This window comes from Pavona decussata, unplaced genomic scaffold (assembly GCF_977016875.1).
Source record: "Pavona decussata unplaced genomic scaffold, jaPavDecu1.1 SCAFFOLD_58, whole genome shotgun sequence".
NCBI classification, from domain to species: domain Eukaryota; kingdom Metazoa; phylum Cnidaria; class Anthozoa; order Scleractinia; family Agariciidae; genus Pavona; species Pavona decussata.
Window position 1 is genome coordinate 5962501 of NW_028145480.1, and position 14917 is coordinate 5977417.

General features: G+C 39.4%; 1 protein-coding gene and 1 pseudogene across 5 annotated transcripts in view; both read left to right on the forward strand.

Moving 5' to 3' along the window:
* Positions 1-1675, forward strand: part of LOC146479898 (uncharacterized) — a 3349-nt pseudogene extending 1674 nt beyond the window's left edge.
* The window catches only part of LOC146479897 (uncharacterized), a 61225-nt gene that overhangs the window by 22490 nt on the left and 23818 nt on the right, over positions 1-14917 (forward strand). For 2 of the 5 annotated variants that reach the window (XM_085110772.1, XM_085110773.1), the window contains one exon: positions 1689-2909. The exons of the other annotated variants lie outside the window; for them this stretch is intronic. In XM_085110772.1, coding sequence (XP_084966898.1) covers positions 1689-2287 — 599 coding nt within the window. In that variant the 3' untranslated portion in view covers positions 2288-2909. Of the gene's footprint in view, positions 1-1688; positions 2910-14917 lie in introns of those variants that run through there. 5 annotated transcript variants of the gene reach the window in all.

Consider the following 14917-nt stretch of genomic DNA (forward strand, 5'->3'; position numbering starts at 1 on the left):
CACATAATAAGCGGCTATTCTGGAGCGCACACAAAAACAACAATTGCAGAAAACCGCCGAGCTCGAGTTCATCGTCAGTTCTGCCTTCATCAGCTGCAGTTCTTGTACCATCGAGCAGTACAAACATGCTCTTGTCAGCAGCTGCCATTGATCAAAGGAGCTCTCAATCGTTCACTCATCAGTCATCTCATCTTCCACCTCAGGTAGCCTTCAATCGTACATTCAACGACCCAGCAATTCAGCATTTAAACAAATGCACAGTAAACATACAAAACCACTTTGCGCCAAAACAGACTAATCAAGCCAGTTCTTCGAAAGTGGAATGTCAGACCGGTGAGATCGCAAGAAGCCCAAGTATCCCTGTCAGAAAACGTAGACTAGCGTACACCATTGGCTCTGATGAAGACTGAACTTTCTCAGTGCTTACTGTAGTTTTCCATGGCTAGATCATTTCGGCTGAGGTTTAATTCTAAAAAGTAGTTTATTCATGTGAGACTCTTGCACGTTTCTCGAAGTCTTTCTTGCATTGTTGTGGGATCGTGTAGTTTCGTATACCTTATTTGGTATGTTGAACAATAGCTGTCATGTCATGTGAGTTGTCAATCTTCGAATATTATGAAATAAAAAACATTTCCAGTTCCGAATTTTTCGAACCATGAAATTGGAATATAATTTTTAGTTTTATTTTGAATAGTTTTTTTTTTATGATATTTAGACTTATGGACAGCTTTAGAAAATTGAGCTTTAGGCTAATGTATTAAATCAGATGCCTGTGCTTACATTACATATTTCATGTCTGAGTTTCTCGCATTTTGTTCAGTTGACACAATTCATTGGTATTAGGTCTTCGTGTCGTACAATTCAGGGGTAATCGTGCTCGTGCTTCAAATCACAATTTCAATTACGCGCTCGGCCGATTTGAAATTACACGACCAATTATTTCCTGAATTGTACTCCACTCAGTCCTATTACCATTACGCATCAATGCCCTATCTGTTCCATACCCGATCAAATTTCAAATTTCACTGAACTACTCATCAGTAAAGGAATCATGTTGAAATGGAATCCTTGGTTTTTGCCTTTTTATTGGTTTTATCCCAATATTATTTACACAATTTATGGCTCACAGAAATGTTTAATGAAACGTTCTTTTGGTGAATCTCTCCTGGGAGTTTTAAGAAACCGGTTTTTTTATTATTTAAACAATTTCCCAAAAAATTAGTCATAGCAGTTATCTTGGAGGAGGTCATACATGTCTTGTTTAACCAAAATGCATTGACTCTTTCTCGAATCTAAAACAAGGTGAAAAAAGGGCTACAATATCCATACATATGAGACAACCAACCTTGTTCTGCTCATCAAACTGTAAAACCTTTAATGATAACTGACATGTGCCATGGTGCAATACAATATATACATCACGCATGCGCAAGCTAAATGGCTGGAATGGATTGGACTTAGTGGAGATCACAATACAGTGAATAAGAACTTTGTCTATAGTGAAAACTGAAAAGATATGTTTATTGTCCTTCAAATTCTACCTTCCTGAGACGGAAACTTTGCAAATCTTATTCAGCAGTAAATGTCTTGCCTATGAGTTACTACACACTGTTGACACTGAACGTTTTGGTGGTGGTTCTCATTTCTCCTTCACGAGAGGTTTACTTTTTTTCTTTCTTTCCATTTAGAATTCGATTACCACGCTTTCATAATTTACAACAAAGCGGACCAAGTGTGGGTGTCAAGTAAGCTTCTTCCTCTATTGGAAGAAAAGCATCATTTAAAATGCTGCGTACACCTCAAGGACTTTGCACCTGGACAACCCTTCCAAGAGAGCATGGCGGAAAGTGTGTACAAAAGTTACAAAATTATAGCAGTGCTATCCAGTAACTTGTTAAAGAGCAACTATTGTATTTATGAACTAAACATCGCAAAATATCGCCTTTTGAACAGAAAGGATGACAGTTTGATTATGATAAGAGTTGATGAAGCGAATAGCAACGAGCTTCCTCGAGAACTTCGAAAAAGAAATTTCATCGACTACTGCAATCCATTTGAGAGGCCGTTTTGGGAAGAAAAACTACTCAAGTTCCTGAACGTTCAAGACGATCATTGCATCAGTGAATCCGCAACTTCACAACAGAACTGTTTTGATAGCAATATGAATAACTGCTCTGTCATTGCTGGTAGAAATGATGAACGAGTAACAGTTAACAGACTTAACAGCACGACAAGTCATTCCACAGAAATATCGATTCTTACTTCAAATGAGGGTGAAATAATGTAAACTGTTTAGCAACCTGTTATAATTTGCATGATTAAGAGCAAGTATAGAATCTTGGCTGAAAATAATAGTTTTAAAACTTCTTTTTCCCTTTCACTATCGTTTTCCACTCTCCATGCGCAGTATGAACAGCCGGAACAAGCTGCAGTGGCTTGTGCCAATACTGATGTCCAAAGGTGATTTCACTTTGAGTTTCACTGCAGAGTTAATTCACTGATTCACCACTTGTATAATAAATGCTATGTAGTACAAAATTCATTGTACCCTTCACATTCTCATTGCCGCGAATTACCATCATTATCAACCACGACTTGATCCTGTCTGGCCTCGTAGCTCACTCGGTAGCGCAACCTTTGGTCTAATCCGGAGGTTGTTGGTTTGATTTCTTCGACACCGAGGTCCAATAATTTTCTCTTTTTCATTTCTATTCATTAAACCGCTCAAGAGCCTATATTTTGACCTATGTGTCTCCCTTTAACGAATCAAGTTTGACTGCTGTGAATTCCAGCTTGGTATATGTAAATATCTTTTGTATTCTAACCGGCAATAAATTTGCTAAAATGTTGTATCGACATTAAGTAGAGACCTGAGTCATCAGATCAATAAAATCCTTTATGTTCGTATAGCCGTTTGGAATGAGTGTTATTATTCCCCTTCTCTGAGTAGAAAGTGATCCCTTTGTAACGGCTTGTAGCCAGCCTTTCGATTCCAAAGAAGATCAAAGAATCTCCCACATGTTTTTTTTTTTTTTTTTTTGGGGGGGGGGGGGGGGGGACTCCATCCTTCCCTAGGCCCAGTAGTTCGAAAGCCAATAAACGCTTATCCACGATTAAAAGTCAATCGAGGTTAAAAATGATTGAAAATGATTTTGAGAGCAAATTTTAAGCTAATGATTAAGAAACGCTTACTGTTCAAAACTAATGGACAAAAATCTTTGGGAAGATTCTTTACTTATTAGTTATTAAACTCGAATCAGAGTTCACGTGTGATCCAAGATTAGCTTAATCGGGTTTTGAAGAACTGGGCCCTCTTCAAGCTCTTTGCATCTAAGTTTGTATTTATCAACAGAGTTCGTATGGGAATTTCGCCACCGTAAAGAGATTTGAAAAAATGACGCTTCGCTCTGAGTTTCTGACGAAGACGTTTCGACCATTAACCTTGGCCAGAGCGTGAGAGCGACACGTCAGTTCTCAAATTTCTTTACGGAGGCCGAATTACCTTACGAACACAACACTCACATCTCTCTATTGCAAGCAAGCATGGAAATCGAACGACAGCTTCCGAATTTGTAGAGGAAACAAGAAAAATACAATTTTCCCTTGTGTAAAATATCACTGTTGCAAATTCTGCTGTTATTTTCTTGAAGCTCCTTTTGAAGAATAATTTCTATATTTTTGAATGTTTTATAGTTTTAGTGTACCAGTCCCACTTTTATTAGTTCCCATGATTGGTTTTTATCCGCGACCTCCGAATCGCTGTATTTTTCAAGCGGTATATATCTGCGGATAGTACAACGTGAAAAATTTGTTATGGTTCTCATTCCCGAATAAGGTATTATTAAATTTCCACAGACAAGGTTCGCTTTTAATTTAAATACTTAGTGGAATTGACTCATTGACCCATGGTCGGGTGATATCGATACACGGATCTCTGACATTAACAGATATCGAACATTTACTCACAGGAAAATGGCTTCGTTCGTTCTACGTTTTGATTGAATTATCTTGATCACCATAATAATTTGGTCCAAAATGTTTTTGATCATAAGAAGCCTTATTTTTTTGTAACTATATATCTTCCTCGAGGGTCCGTTTCGATACTACGAGAGTGGAATGCTGAATTGTGATTTAATAGAATACAGACTTTTGGGTATGCTGTCCCACGTGAATAAATTATTGACCCCCACCTCCCCATTCCGAAGCCAATCTTTCTTCTTATTTACTAAAACAAAAGATTGTTGCTCTTCGTAATTTCAAATAGGAATAAACGAGTGATAATTATGTCAACACAGGGGCCCTCCTAAGTTAACATGTATCCTAAGTATTGTTTCTGAACAATATTCTGTTGTTATTCCAAGAATAGGTTATTGTTAAATACTCAAGATACATCTTAACTTACGAGTGCTTTATGAATCCGGTCCAAGAAACCCAAAACCTTAAAACCTAAGAAGTGGAAACCTAACATCCCTTTGGTTTCAAGGTCTTAGGTTTCCAGGTCTTGTGCTTCCGGGTCTTAGGTTTCTAGGACTTTGGACTTCCGGGTCTTTGGGTCTTAAGTCTTAATTTCCTAGGCATGGCAGTTTCTAACCGTGGTTTCGAATGCAATACAGTGAGAACATCTCCGGTTTGGATTTTTACGTCGGTTAAATAAGGTAAGAACTTAGCTGTAATGTGCTTTTGGACCCAATTACACTTGAGTCTCTAAGTGGGCCAAACTTCAAGATCTGATTGTCAGTTTTTGAGTGGGTTGTATTTTTGGTTGTCCTAGTTTGTTGAAACCTTTACCAATGTTTTCCAAACGTTTTTTTGCCAACTTAAATAATGAGCCAGAAACTTGACAAAAGCAAACTGTCTCAAAATTTTAATCGTTCGGCAGTGTTTTGCTCTGTCGCAAAGCGAAAATGAAGAGAAAAAACCTTAGCAGTTTAGATAAATGTATACCAAACCGTTTTCTCCATTAAAATTAAAAGAAAACTGTTCTATATGGCGAAATAGAGTGGACTGCTGCAAGCGGGAACAACACTTAAGCATCAGCTTCGACTTTGCCTCGGTCAAATTGCAGTAAACGGATGCAGTTTCACCACAGCAAAACCCTGTCTGAAAACTTCTGGAAATTTTTGTCTTATCCACAAAATTGGCGTAAAAATCTAAGAAGATTAAAGTTATAGACACAGGGAATCTCCTCACCTGTGGAATAAACCAAGAAGACACGAGATATAAAAGGAAAGTAAAATAATGTAATGTTAGTCCTTAATCCAGAACGAGTTTGGTCGCTTTCCGGTTCGTTCACATGCACATTTTTTTCTGTGTAAACATATATCTGTTGTCAAGCGATGCTGCTTTGTGCATTAGATGGAAATTGACGCGATTTATTATAAATATTCCGCTGGTAATGTTCAGATGTCAACCTCAAACTTAACGACAGATAATGCAAAGAATAAATCCAATAACAAAAAAATGAAGCTGTGAAGAGTGGGAACACAACTAGAGTTTTTAGACGTAGCCGCAATTTTGTATGCGTGTTCTTATCCAAGCGACAACAGCATTGACGTCATCGTATCTTCATGGATGTAACGGCGTGGATTGGTTGCTTTAGGCGCATTCAGTTCATGTTTTTACCTTTGTTTTATTGAAAAGGACCTATCTTAGAACTATTTTTCTATTTCACCGCTTTTAACCAAACCAGCATACGTACCAAAAATCTTGCCAGACCATTAGACATTTATGACAAACAAAGTAACATTAGATAATGTTTTCGCTTTTGTAGTCCACAGAATTGAATCTTTTATTTCCAAATCATAGCTTAAAAAATTATTTCACAGGAGAACCGAACTTTATCGCGCCCATTAATTTACAACAACGACAAAATATCTGGAGAAAACTCCTTTAATAATAAGTACGAGCGATGTATTAGTCAACAAACTCTCGAGAACCTCTAGACGTGTTAACAACATCAAGCCGGGAGTAATAATCCTTATACCTTTGGGAATTAGTCCAATTACATCAGTAAAACCTCTGCAGAACTTTTTCTGCGTCCAGTACGTTTTCGACAATTTTTGGTTAAATTTGGTGTGGGTGTTGGCAGATTTTTTGATCTGACACCAAAATAGTGTCTTCGATTTTTTTCCCTTTATTTATAAAACATTATAAGCCGTCGAAGGAATAAATAAATCAAATAGGAGAAAGATCCTCGCAGTTAGTACGCAACTTAGGGTGTTGCGAAAAGAACCTGAAAAAAATTCCGGCTTAAACGTTCAAGCCTGAATTTTTTTTCAGGCTTTCTTTTCGCTAACTGCTTAAGTTGCGCAGGCCCGTGGGAAGGCTAAAACAACTGAGGGGGGGGGGGGGGGGGGTGAGTTAGTGGAACAAAACTACCTCCGGCCCGTCACTTAAAACACAGACCGATTAGGGATTTTAAGATGCAACGAGAACATAAAAAAAAGTAGATTTATTAAGTAAAACAACAACTTTGCACCTGCATCACACTTTTTGGTACATTTCTTTGACGTTTCTTTTACGCTGACTACCACGTGAAATTGACATGGAGGCACGGTGGTGTAGTGGTTAGGGTTTCGGACTTTCGATCGGACGGTCGGAGGATCTGAGGGTCGTTGGTTCGAGGCCAGGTTGGTCTCTTCGAGAAACACTGCTCCGCATTGTCTCTCTTCACCCAGTATGTCACCGCTACCCATTTATACACCTGGGGGTAACCCTGCGATGGACTAGCATCCCATCCAGGGGGGGAGTAGCAATACTCTTAGTTGCTTCATGCTACAGAAACCGGGCTAAGCTCCGGCCGTGTGGGCCATCTAGGGTCTTGTGCGACTTTACTTTTACCTACCACGTGAAATTTCCTAAGTAATTTCACGTTTGAAGGAGGACGCAAACAAACAACGACAAATTTTTCTTTGTCAAATACTTGTGAAATGTTCGTGGCTAGTCTGACGCGGCGTTTCGTCTTGGCCAAGAGACTCTTCAGAGACCTTCAGAATTTGTAGGCAAACTCGTTGCGCATCGCGCTCAAAGTCCCGTTCCCAAATTCAAGATGTTAGCAGTCTGGCCGTCTATCCCAGAAGGATTCCCAACCGCACGTACACGAGTTGAAATTTATACAATAAAGAATTGAAAAATTGTCAAATACTTGTGAAATGTTCGTGGCTAGTCTGACGCGGCGTTTCGTCTCGGCCAAGAGACTCTTCAGAGACCTTCAGAATTTGTAGGCAAACTCGTTGAGCATCGTGCTCAAAGTCCTTTTCGCAAATTCAAGATGTTAGCAGTCTGGCCCTCTATCGCAGAAGGATTCCCAACGCCACGTACACGAGTTGAAATTTATACAATAAAGAATTGAAAAATTGTCAAATACTTGTGAAATGTTCGTGGCTAGTCTGACGCGGCGTTTCGTCTCGGCCAAGAGACTCTTCAGAAACCTTCAGAATTTGTAGGCAAACTCGTTGAGCATCGCGCTCAAAGTCCCGTTCGCAAATTCAAGATGTTAGCAGTCTGGCCCTCTATCGCAGAAGGATTCCCAACCGCACGTACACGAGTTGAAATTTATACAATAAAGAATTGAAAAATTGTCAAATACTTGTGAAATGTTCGTGGCTAGTCTGACGCGGCGTTTCGTCTCGGCCAAGAGACTCTTCAGAGACCTTCAGAATTTGTAGGCAAACTCGTTGAGCATCGTGCTCAAAGTCCCTTTCGCAAATTCAAGATGTTAGCAGTCTGGCCCTCTATCGCAGAAGGATTCCCAACGCCACGTACACGAGTTGAAATTTATACAATAAAGAATTGAAAAATTGTCAAATACTTGTGAAATGTTCGTGGCTAGTCTGACGCGGCGTTTCGTCTCGGCCAAGAGACTCTTCAGAGACCTTCAGAATTTGTAGGCAAACTCGGGAAAAATTTCCGCACAACCCCAGACATTAATTATGCATGCTGATGTATTAATTATGTATGCGCTTCATTGTTTTTAAAGACAATAACCTATTCCCATGTGTTTTGCATATATACATTGCAAATAATACTTACTGCGTCAATAAAAGAGGGTTTCGTGGTGTCATGACTTTTTCTCCACTTCTCTCTCCATTTTCCCATTCCCATTTTCTTTATTTCTCTACCCCAGCCCCCTAACGCTTTTCTTTTTCTTTCTTTCTTTTTTTTTTCGGTCTACCTACCATACCGTGCCTTGAACTGAAGCCTTACTGTTAGCGTTGGATTCCCTGTCCATCTGCTTTACCACTAGACTACGAGGGATTTGTTGGAAATTACCCCTCAACAAATATATTTTATTTTTTGTAAGCCTTCTAAAATCTACATAACAATACAAAGGTAATTTTTTCCTTTGCGTTGCACTTGCCTTGTAATTTTCACGGGAAAATGCGTCATTCTCTCCCCTTGATTGGCCAGTCTCGGTTTGTGTATTTCTCCTAGTCATAGCCCCATGCAACCACGTTATAGTGAGTTATAGAGCATTAACGAGCCTTGGCCGACTTCAGTTTTTGTAGTTGTTGCTTGCGCTCCGAATCGTCGTCTTATTATTTTTGCATCCTTTGCTGTTTCGTCCATCGCTTCCCCTACGTCAATGCCATGCTACTGCGTCTGTAATTTGACTGACCTTCGCCCATCGTTCCAAGCCTTTAATCACCTTTTAAAGTCGCCCAATATCCTTGCGGATTACGAATGCCGTGAACAGAATAGTACAAGGAACACAATCTAAACGCGCGGTACGTGAAATGTCCGCCAGTTGGGTGCAAGAATGCCCTAATGATGAGCAATATTGGCATATATTGTAAGATGCCAACCTTTACGAAGTTTACCAGGATTGACAAAGCATTGTAGCGCTCTACGCGCTCTTCGAGATACGCCGGAGGAAGACGAAATATCAGATACCGTAACACATGAAGCCCGCACGTCTATGCAAGCGAGAACCTCTGGCTTTATTTTAGGAACGACAGCAGCAAAAATAGGACGTAAAACAAAAAGAAAGGTAAAGAAATACTTTATTTTTGAAAGTTTACGGCAGTCGCGATAAAAAACCACTGGTTAATCTGCCTTTATTTTTACGGCCATGCGAAAGCATGTCACTCAATTCTAAACAGTTTATAAAACGAGGACAAATTAAAATGCGTAAAAATTGCTAAAATTGTCAAATTTTGTTTAGATTTCCCGTATTTTTTTCCTAAAATTCGAAGATTTCGGCAAAGCCCATATAGACTTAGAAAGAAAATATAAAACTAAGAGGAACAAAGCGAAGTAATCCCAACGGCGCACTATTGTTATCCCTATTGTTTCCTTTGAACAAAGACTGTATGCATAATTAATGTATGGGGCTGTGCGGAAATCTTGCCCAAACTCGTTGAGCATCGCGCTCAAAGTCCCGTTCGCAAATTCAAGATGTTAGCAGTCTGGCCCTCTATCGCAGAAGGATTCCCAACCGCACGTACACGAGTTGAAATTTATACAATAAAGAATTGAAAAATTGTCAAATACTTGTGAAATGTTCGTGGCTAGTCTGACGCGGCGTTTCGTCTCGGCCAAGAGACTCTTCAGAGACCTTCAGAATTTGTAGGCAAACTCGTTGAGCATCGCGCTCAAAGTCCCGTTCCCAAATTCAAGATGTTAGCAGTCTGGCCCTCTATCGCAGAAGGATTCCCAACGCCACGTACACGAGTTGAAATTTATACAATAAAGAATTGAAAAATTGTCAAATACTTGTGAAATGTTCGTGGCTAGTCTGACGCGGCGTTTCGTCTCGGCCAAGAGACTCTTCAGAGACCTTCAGAATTTGTAGGCAAACTCGTTGAGCATCGTGCTCAAAGTCCTTTTCGCAAATTCAAGATGTTAGCAGTCTGGCCCTCTATCGCAGAAGGATTCCCAACGCCACGTACACGAGTTGAAATTTATACAATAAAGAATTGAAAAATTGTCAAATACTTGTGAAATGTTCGTGGCTAGTCTGACGCGGCGTTTCGTCTCGGCCAAGAGACTCTTCAGAAACCTTCAGAATTTGTAGGCAAACTCGTTGAGCATCGCGCTCAAAGTCCCGTTCGCAAATTCAAGATGTTAGCAGTCTGGCCCTCTATCGCAGAAGGATTCCCAACCGCACGTACACGAGTTGAAATTTATGCAATAAAGAATTGAAAAATTGTCAAATACTTGTGAAATGTTCGTGGCTAGTCTGACGCGGCGTTTCGTCTCGGCCAAGAGACTCTTCAGAGACCTTCAGAATTTGTAGGCAAACTCGTTGAGCATCGCGCTCAAAGTCCCGTTCGCAAATTCAAGATGTTAGCAGTCTGGCCCTCTATCGCAGAAGGATTCCCAACCGCACGTACACGAGTTGAAATTTATACAATAAAGAATTTGTTTGCCTACAAATTCTGAAGGTCTCTGAAGAGTCTCTTGGCCGAGACGAAACGCCGCGTCAGACTAGCCACGAACACTTCACAAGTATTTGACAATTTTTCAATTCTTTATTGTATAAATTTTTCTTTCTACTTTTAAATTTGGGATCGAGCAGTAAGAATCCAACTGTAGGAGACTTTCTTATTCTGTGGCTCTTGAGAGGACATATATATTGCTATCAGTGAGCGGACGTTTTAGAAAACAAGAAGTTTATTTCAACAGCTTTTATGGCTTGAGATTGGCTGATTTCGATCCATTTTAGTTCTTACTTCTGATTCAAGGTAGGAGTGCCTTTTTGCTGTTGTACACAAAAAAACTGTTAGCGAAGGGAACTGATTATTCAAGTTTGTAAAAAGGCACTTGCAGCGTCAGAATTCAAGGCTGATTGACGCACATTAATTTGTTGGCTGTCGATAAAACCAGGACCATGGAATATTCCGGAAAAATAACAAAAAATTAAGATACAAAAAAAACATAAAATTAAATAAAAGGAAGAAATGAAAAAAAAGAAGTGTGTGTATATTTATATAAAATGAAATTACATTGTATCCGAAAGAAATTCATAAAAGAAGAAGTACGGAGTAGGTGGGACGGTAGGATAAATGGGGTGTTGTAACTGACCACACTAAATGAAGGCGCAATTTGGGTTATGAGGAACTTAGGGAGCCTCTCACTTAAACTTAAATGATTGAAATTAAATGTTGACTTAAAGACGAAATTTCGAATATTGCGAAATTTCGCAATATGAATTATCGGGTAAGGTCTTTATTAGAAGAGATGTTTTGGCTTGTTTTAAAGTGTTTAACAATCCTTTAAGCTTAATATCTCTGAGTCAGCGCTTTTATATTTAAATTAACTCCTAATACGTAGTACCTTCGTAATGAAAAACGACCCTCATGGTGGATTGAAAGGAAGATATTAAAACTTTCCATGTATGGCGCACATAAAAACAACGTCTTCTATAAATTTGTGATTAACAAGGATAAGTCCTGTTTAAATTTAAGAGCACTTTTGACCGCGCAAGCCTTTTTGGTGTGAAGTAGTGCATAGATTTTGACCGCTTTTTGCTGAAAAGGGTGAGGTTGGTCTGGAATTGGTTATAGTTTTTACGAGTAAAATGGAGTTGGAAGGCCTAACGAAGTCGTACTCACATGTTTGACATATTCATATCGGTCTTTGAAGCAATTTAGCTTCCTGTATGTTTGTAGCGGGTTAACATGATCATTTGGATCATTTGGTCGTGTCTGAAATAGGTTAGGAAAAATCACATATTTTGGTCTGAAATTAGGCAAGAGTTTCAAGAAGCGCTCTACCCCCGGTGGCAAGAAGTAGGTGTAGCCATTATTATCATTTGTCAGTAAAAGACGCCTGACTGTCTCTGTGTCTTTACCATAAGCGAACTGTCATTTACGGCTAAAGAAAATACGCTACTTTGGCTGGTTTGGAGCTACAAAACTCTTTTCCATATGCATTTTTACCAAACAATTGGTTTTGGAAACAGGGATTTGGCACAAAATGAAAGGAGAAAATACGATAGAGAAACTCCGTGCTCATTCCTGTATTCCAGTCGAGCTGGAACTGCATCATCCATTTCTGGTGCAGCGGATGATAAACACGTGCTGCAAATGGCAGGAAAGTACTTGCGCCTTCATTCAGTGTGGTCAGTTACAACGCCCCATTTATCCTACCGTCCCACCTACTCCGTACTTCTTCTTATATGGATTTCTTTCGGATACAATGTAATTTCATTTTATATAAATATACGCACCCTTTTTTTTTTTTTTTTTTTTTCATTTTTTCCTTTGTTTTTATTTTATTTCATTATATTTTGTATCTTAAATTTTTATATTGTATCTTAAATTTTTTTTTTTTTTTTTTTCGTGTTCCGGAATGTCCATGCTCCGAGTTTGTTTTAATTTTATATTTTTTGGCACATTGTTTTTTAACTTCCAAAAATTCTGGGGGGGTTCAAGCTCCCCTGCTACGATCCTGTTGCGTACTAGTTAACTGCGACGATCTTTCTTCTATTTGATTTTCATCCGCAGTTCAAAATATTTATGCATATATTTACATTAATGATGAGATGAATCTCTTTCAAACTTCAAATTTTAACTGCGTTAACTACAGAAACAAAGCAAGATACCAAAATTACCAGACGACGGTTTTTGAGAGAACTGAATGTGTTACGAATTTGGCACCAGCTGCAGAGAGTGATAATTCTCGACTGGAGCGGAACTCGCTACAACGAAGTAATCTATTTAGTATGCGTTCAGAATTAGTCATTATCAATCTTTCAGAAAATATATCGTTTGACAGGGTTTTTATCCTGATACCTTGAGATGGTTTGGCTGATTCAGTTGGTTGAGCTAGTGAAGTTTGGTCAGGTGGTTCAGAGGATTCATTTAGATCAGTTGATCGATTCCGCTGGTCCAGTATGTTTGGCTAGTTCAGTAGGTTCATCTGAGTCAGTTATTTCAGTTGGTTCAGCTGGTTCCTTTGGTTCATTTCCTTATAGCTAATCCGTTAAGCTGGTTTGATTCACCTGGGTCAGTCATTTGACCCAGTTCAGCTAGTTTTGTTGGTTCATTTTAGTTGGTTCAACTGCCTGATTTGGTTTAAACGGAACCAACTTAACTAGCTTCACAAACTTGGCTAGCTCAACCAATTGGACCAGTTCGTCCAGTTAATTAAACTTAATTGAATTAACTGGCTGCTCCGAACTAACTGAACCTGAGCTCAACAAACTTAATCAGCTAATGCAACTGAGCCAACTCAGTGAACCAGCTGGGCCAACTGGATGAATGGAAGCGGCTGAACTAACTAAACCAACTGAATTAATCGAAACAGCAAAACCAATTGAACAATCGAGCTGAAGCAACGTAAAAGCAATTGGATCAATGGGACCAACTGAACCAGCTGAACAAGCTAAACCTGGTGATACAACTTAACCTACTTAACAAGCTAGACTAACTGAATCATCCGAACAAACTGAACCTGAGCTGAACCAGCTCAATCAGCAAAACCAATCGATCCAACTCAATCAGCTGAACCGACTGAATCAGCTAATGCAGTTAAACCAACTTACTTAATTAGCTGAACAAACTGGATCAGTGTAAGCAAATAAACCACCTAAACCTAGCTGAACCAGTAGTAAAATAATATGGAAAAATTGCGGACATGAAGGGGTGGAGTTAATTTTTAGAACTTTCTTGACTTGCCAATCTTACAAAGACAAGTCGCGCTCGTCATTGACTGGGCTTCCTAGTGTCACACCAATGGCGGCCAAAGGTACACGAGGAAACTAGGCATTTAGAATTCAATAATAATTCAGCCTGTTTGAAGGAACTCCAGCATTACTCAAGATAGAAGGGAATAGAAGGGAATATTAAAGTTACGTCTGTAGAACAAAATTATACATCTGTTAAACATATTCTAGGCTAGCCACTCTAAATTTCCCTAATATTTTGCATATCGAGCTAAATTTCGAATTACAGTCCACTCGAGCCTAGGAAACAAAAGATGTGGCTGCTAAGCGTATTTGAAAGACAAATATGGCTGACAGTGGCGAGCAGAAGAGCCTCGAGATCAAAATTTCTTTACTGGATGGTCGCTTCTTTAATTCCTACCACACCAGAATCAGTGAATTTACTGAACCAGCAAAATCAACTAAACAAACCATCTGCACCAACTGGATTATCAAGCTGAAGAAACTAAACCAACTGGGACAATGGATCGACTCAACCAGTTAAAACAATTCAAGTAAAAATACTAAAGAAGATAAAGCAACTGACGCAACTAAACAAACCGAACAAACTGAGATAATTAAACCAACTGATCCAGCTAAGGTACTTCAACCAGCTCGCCCAACTGATCCAGGTAAACCAACAGAATCAGCTGAATGATGGATCAGAGAATTATTTCTGCAATGTAAGGTGAACAAATATATTTCCTATTGAGCGTTAGCCTTAGTTACAGGAAATGGGAAGACTGTATAAGAAAAAGAAAAAAATCTTTAACCAGACTGGGCGGGATTAGACTGTTCACAGTCCCCCTATTTTTCCGTGGGATTCTCAAGACTGGTGCGCTTCGATGGAGCTGCCGCCATCTTGGTTTGTAAAAGCGAGCGCGCTCTGGGGAGAGTGTCTAAACGAATAGGGGGACTGTGAACAGTCTAGGGCGGGATCCAAACGCCGATCTCCGAGTTGGGTCAACCACTCCACAGACTGAGCTACATGGATAATTGCTTTACCATACACTGCAGAGTTGATTCTCTGATTCATCAGTTGTGTCATTAGTTCTAGTGGCACAACATTCATTGTACCCTTAACATTTTCATTGCCGCAATAACCACCATGATTACCCACGACTTACTCCCGTCTAGCCTCGTACCTTCGTTGGTTAACAAGCAAGGCTTTCTGTTGTCCAAACAAATGTCAACACGATGGTACTCCATATTTGGAGTCCCATATCGCATTCGTGAGATTTAAAATGTGGTTATGGTTGTAACGGCATC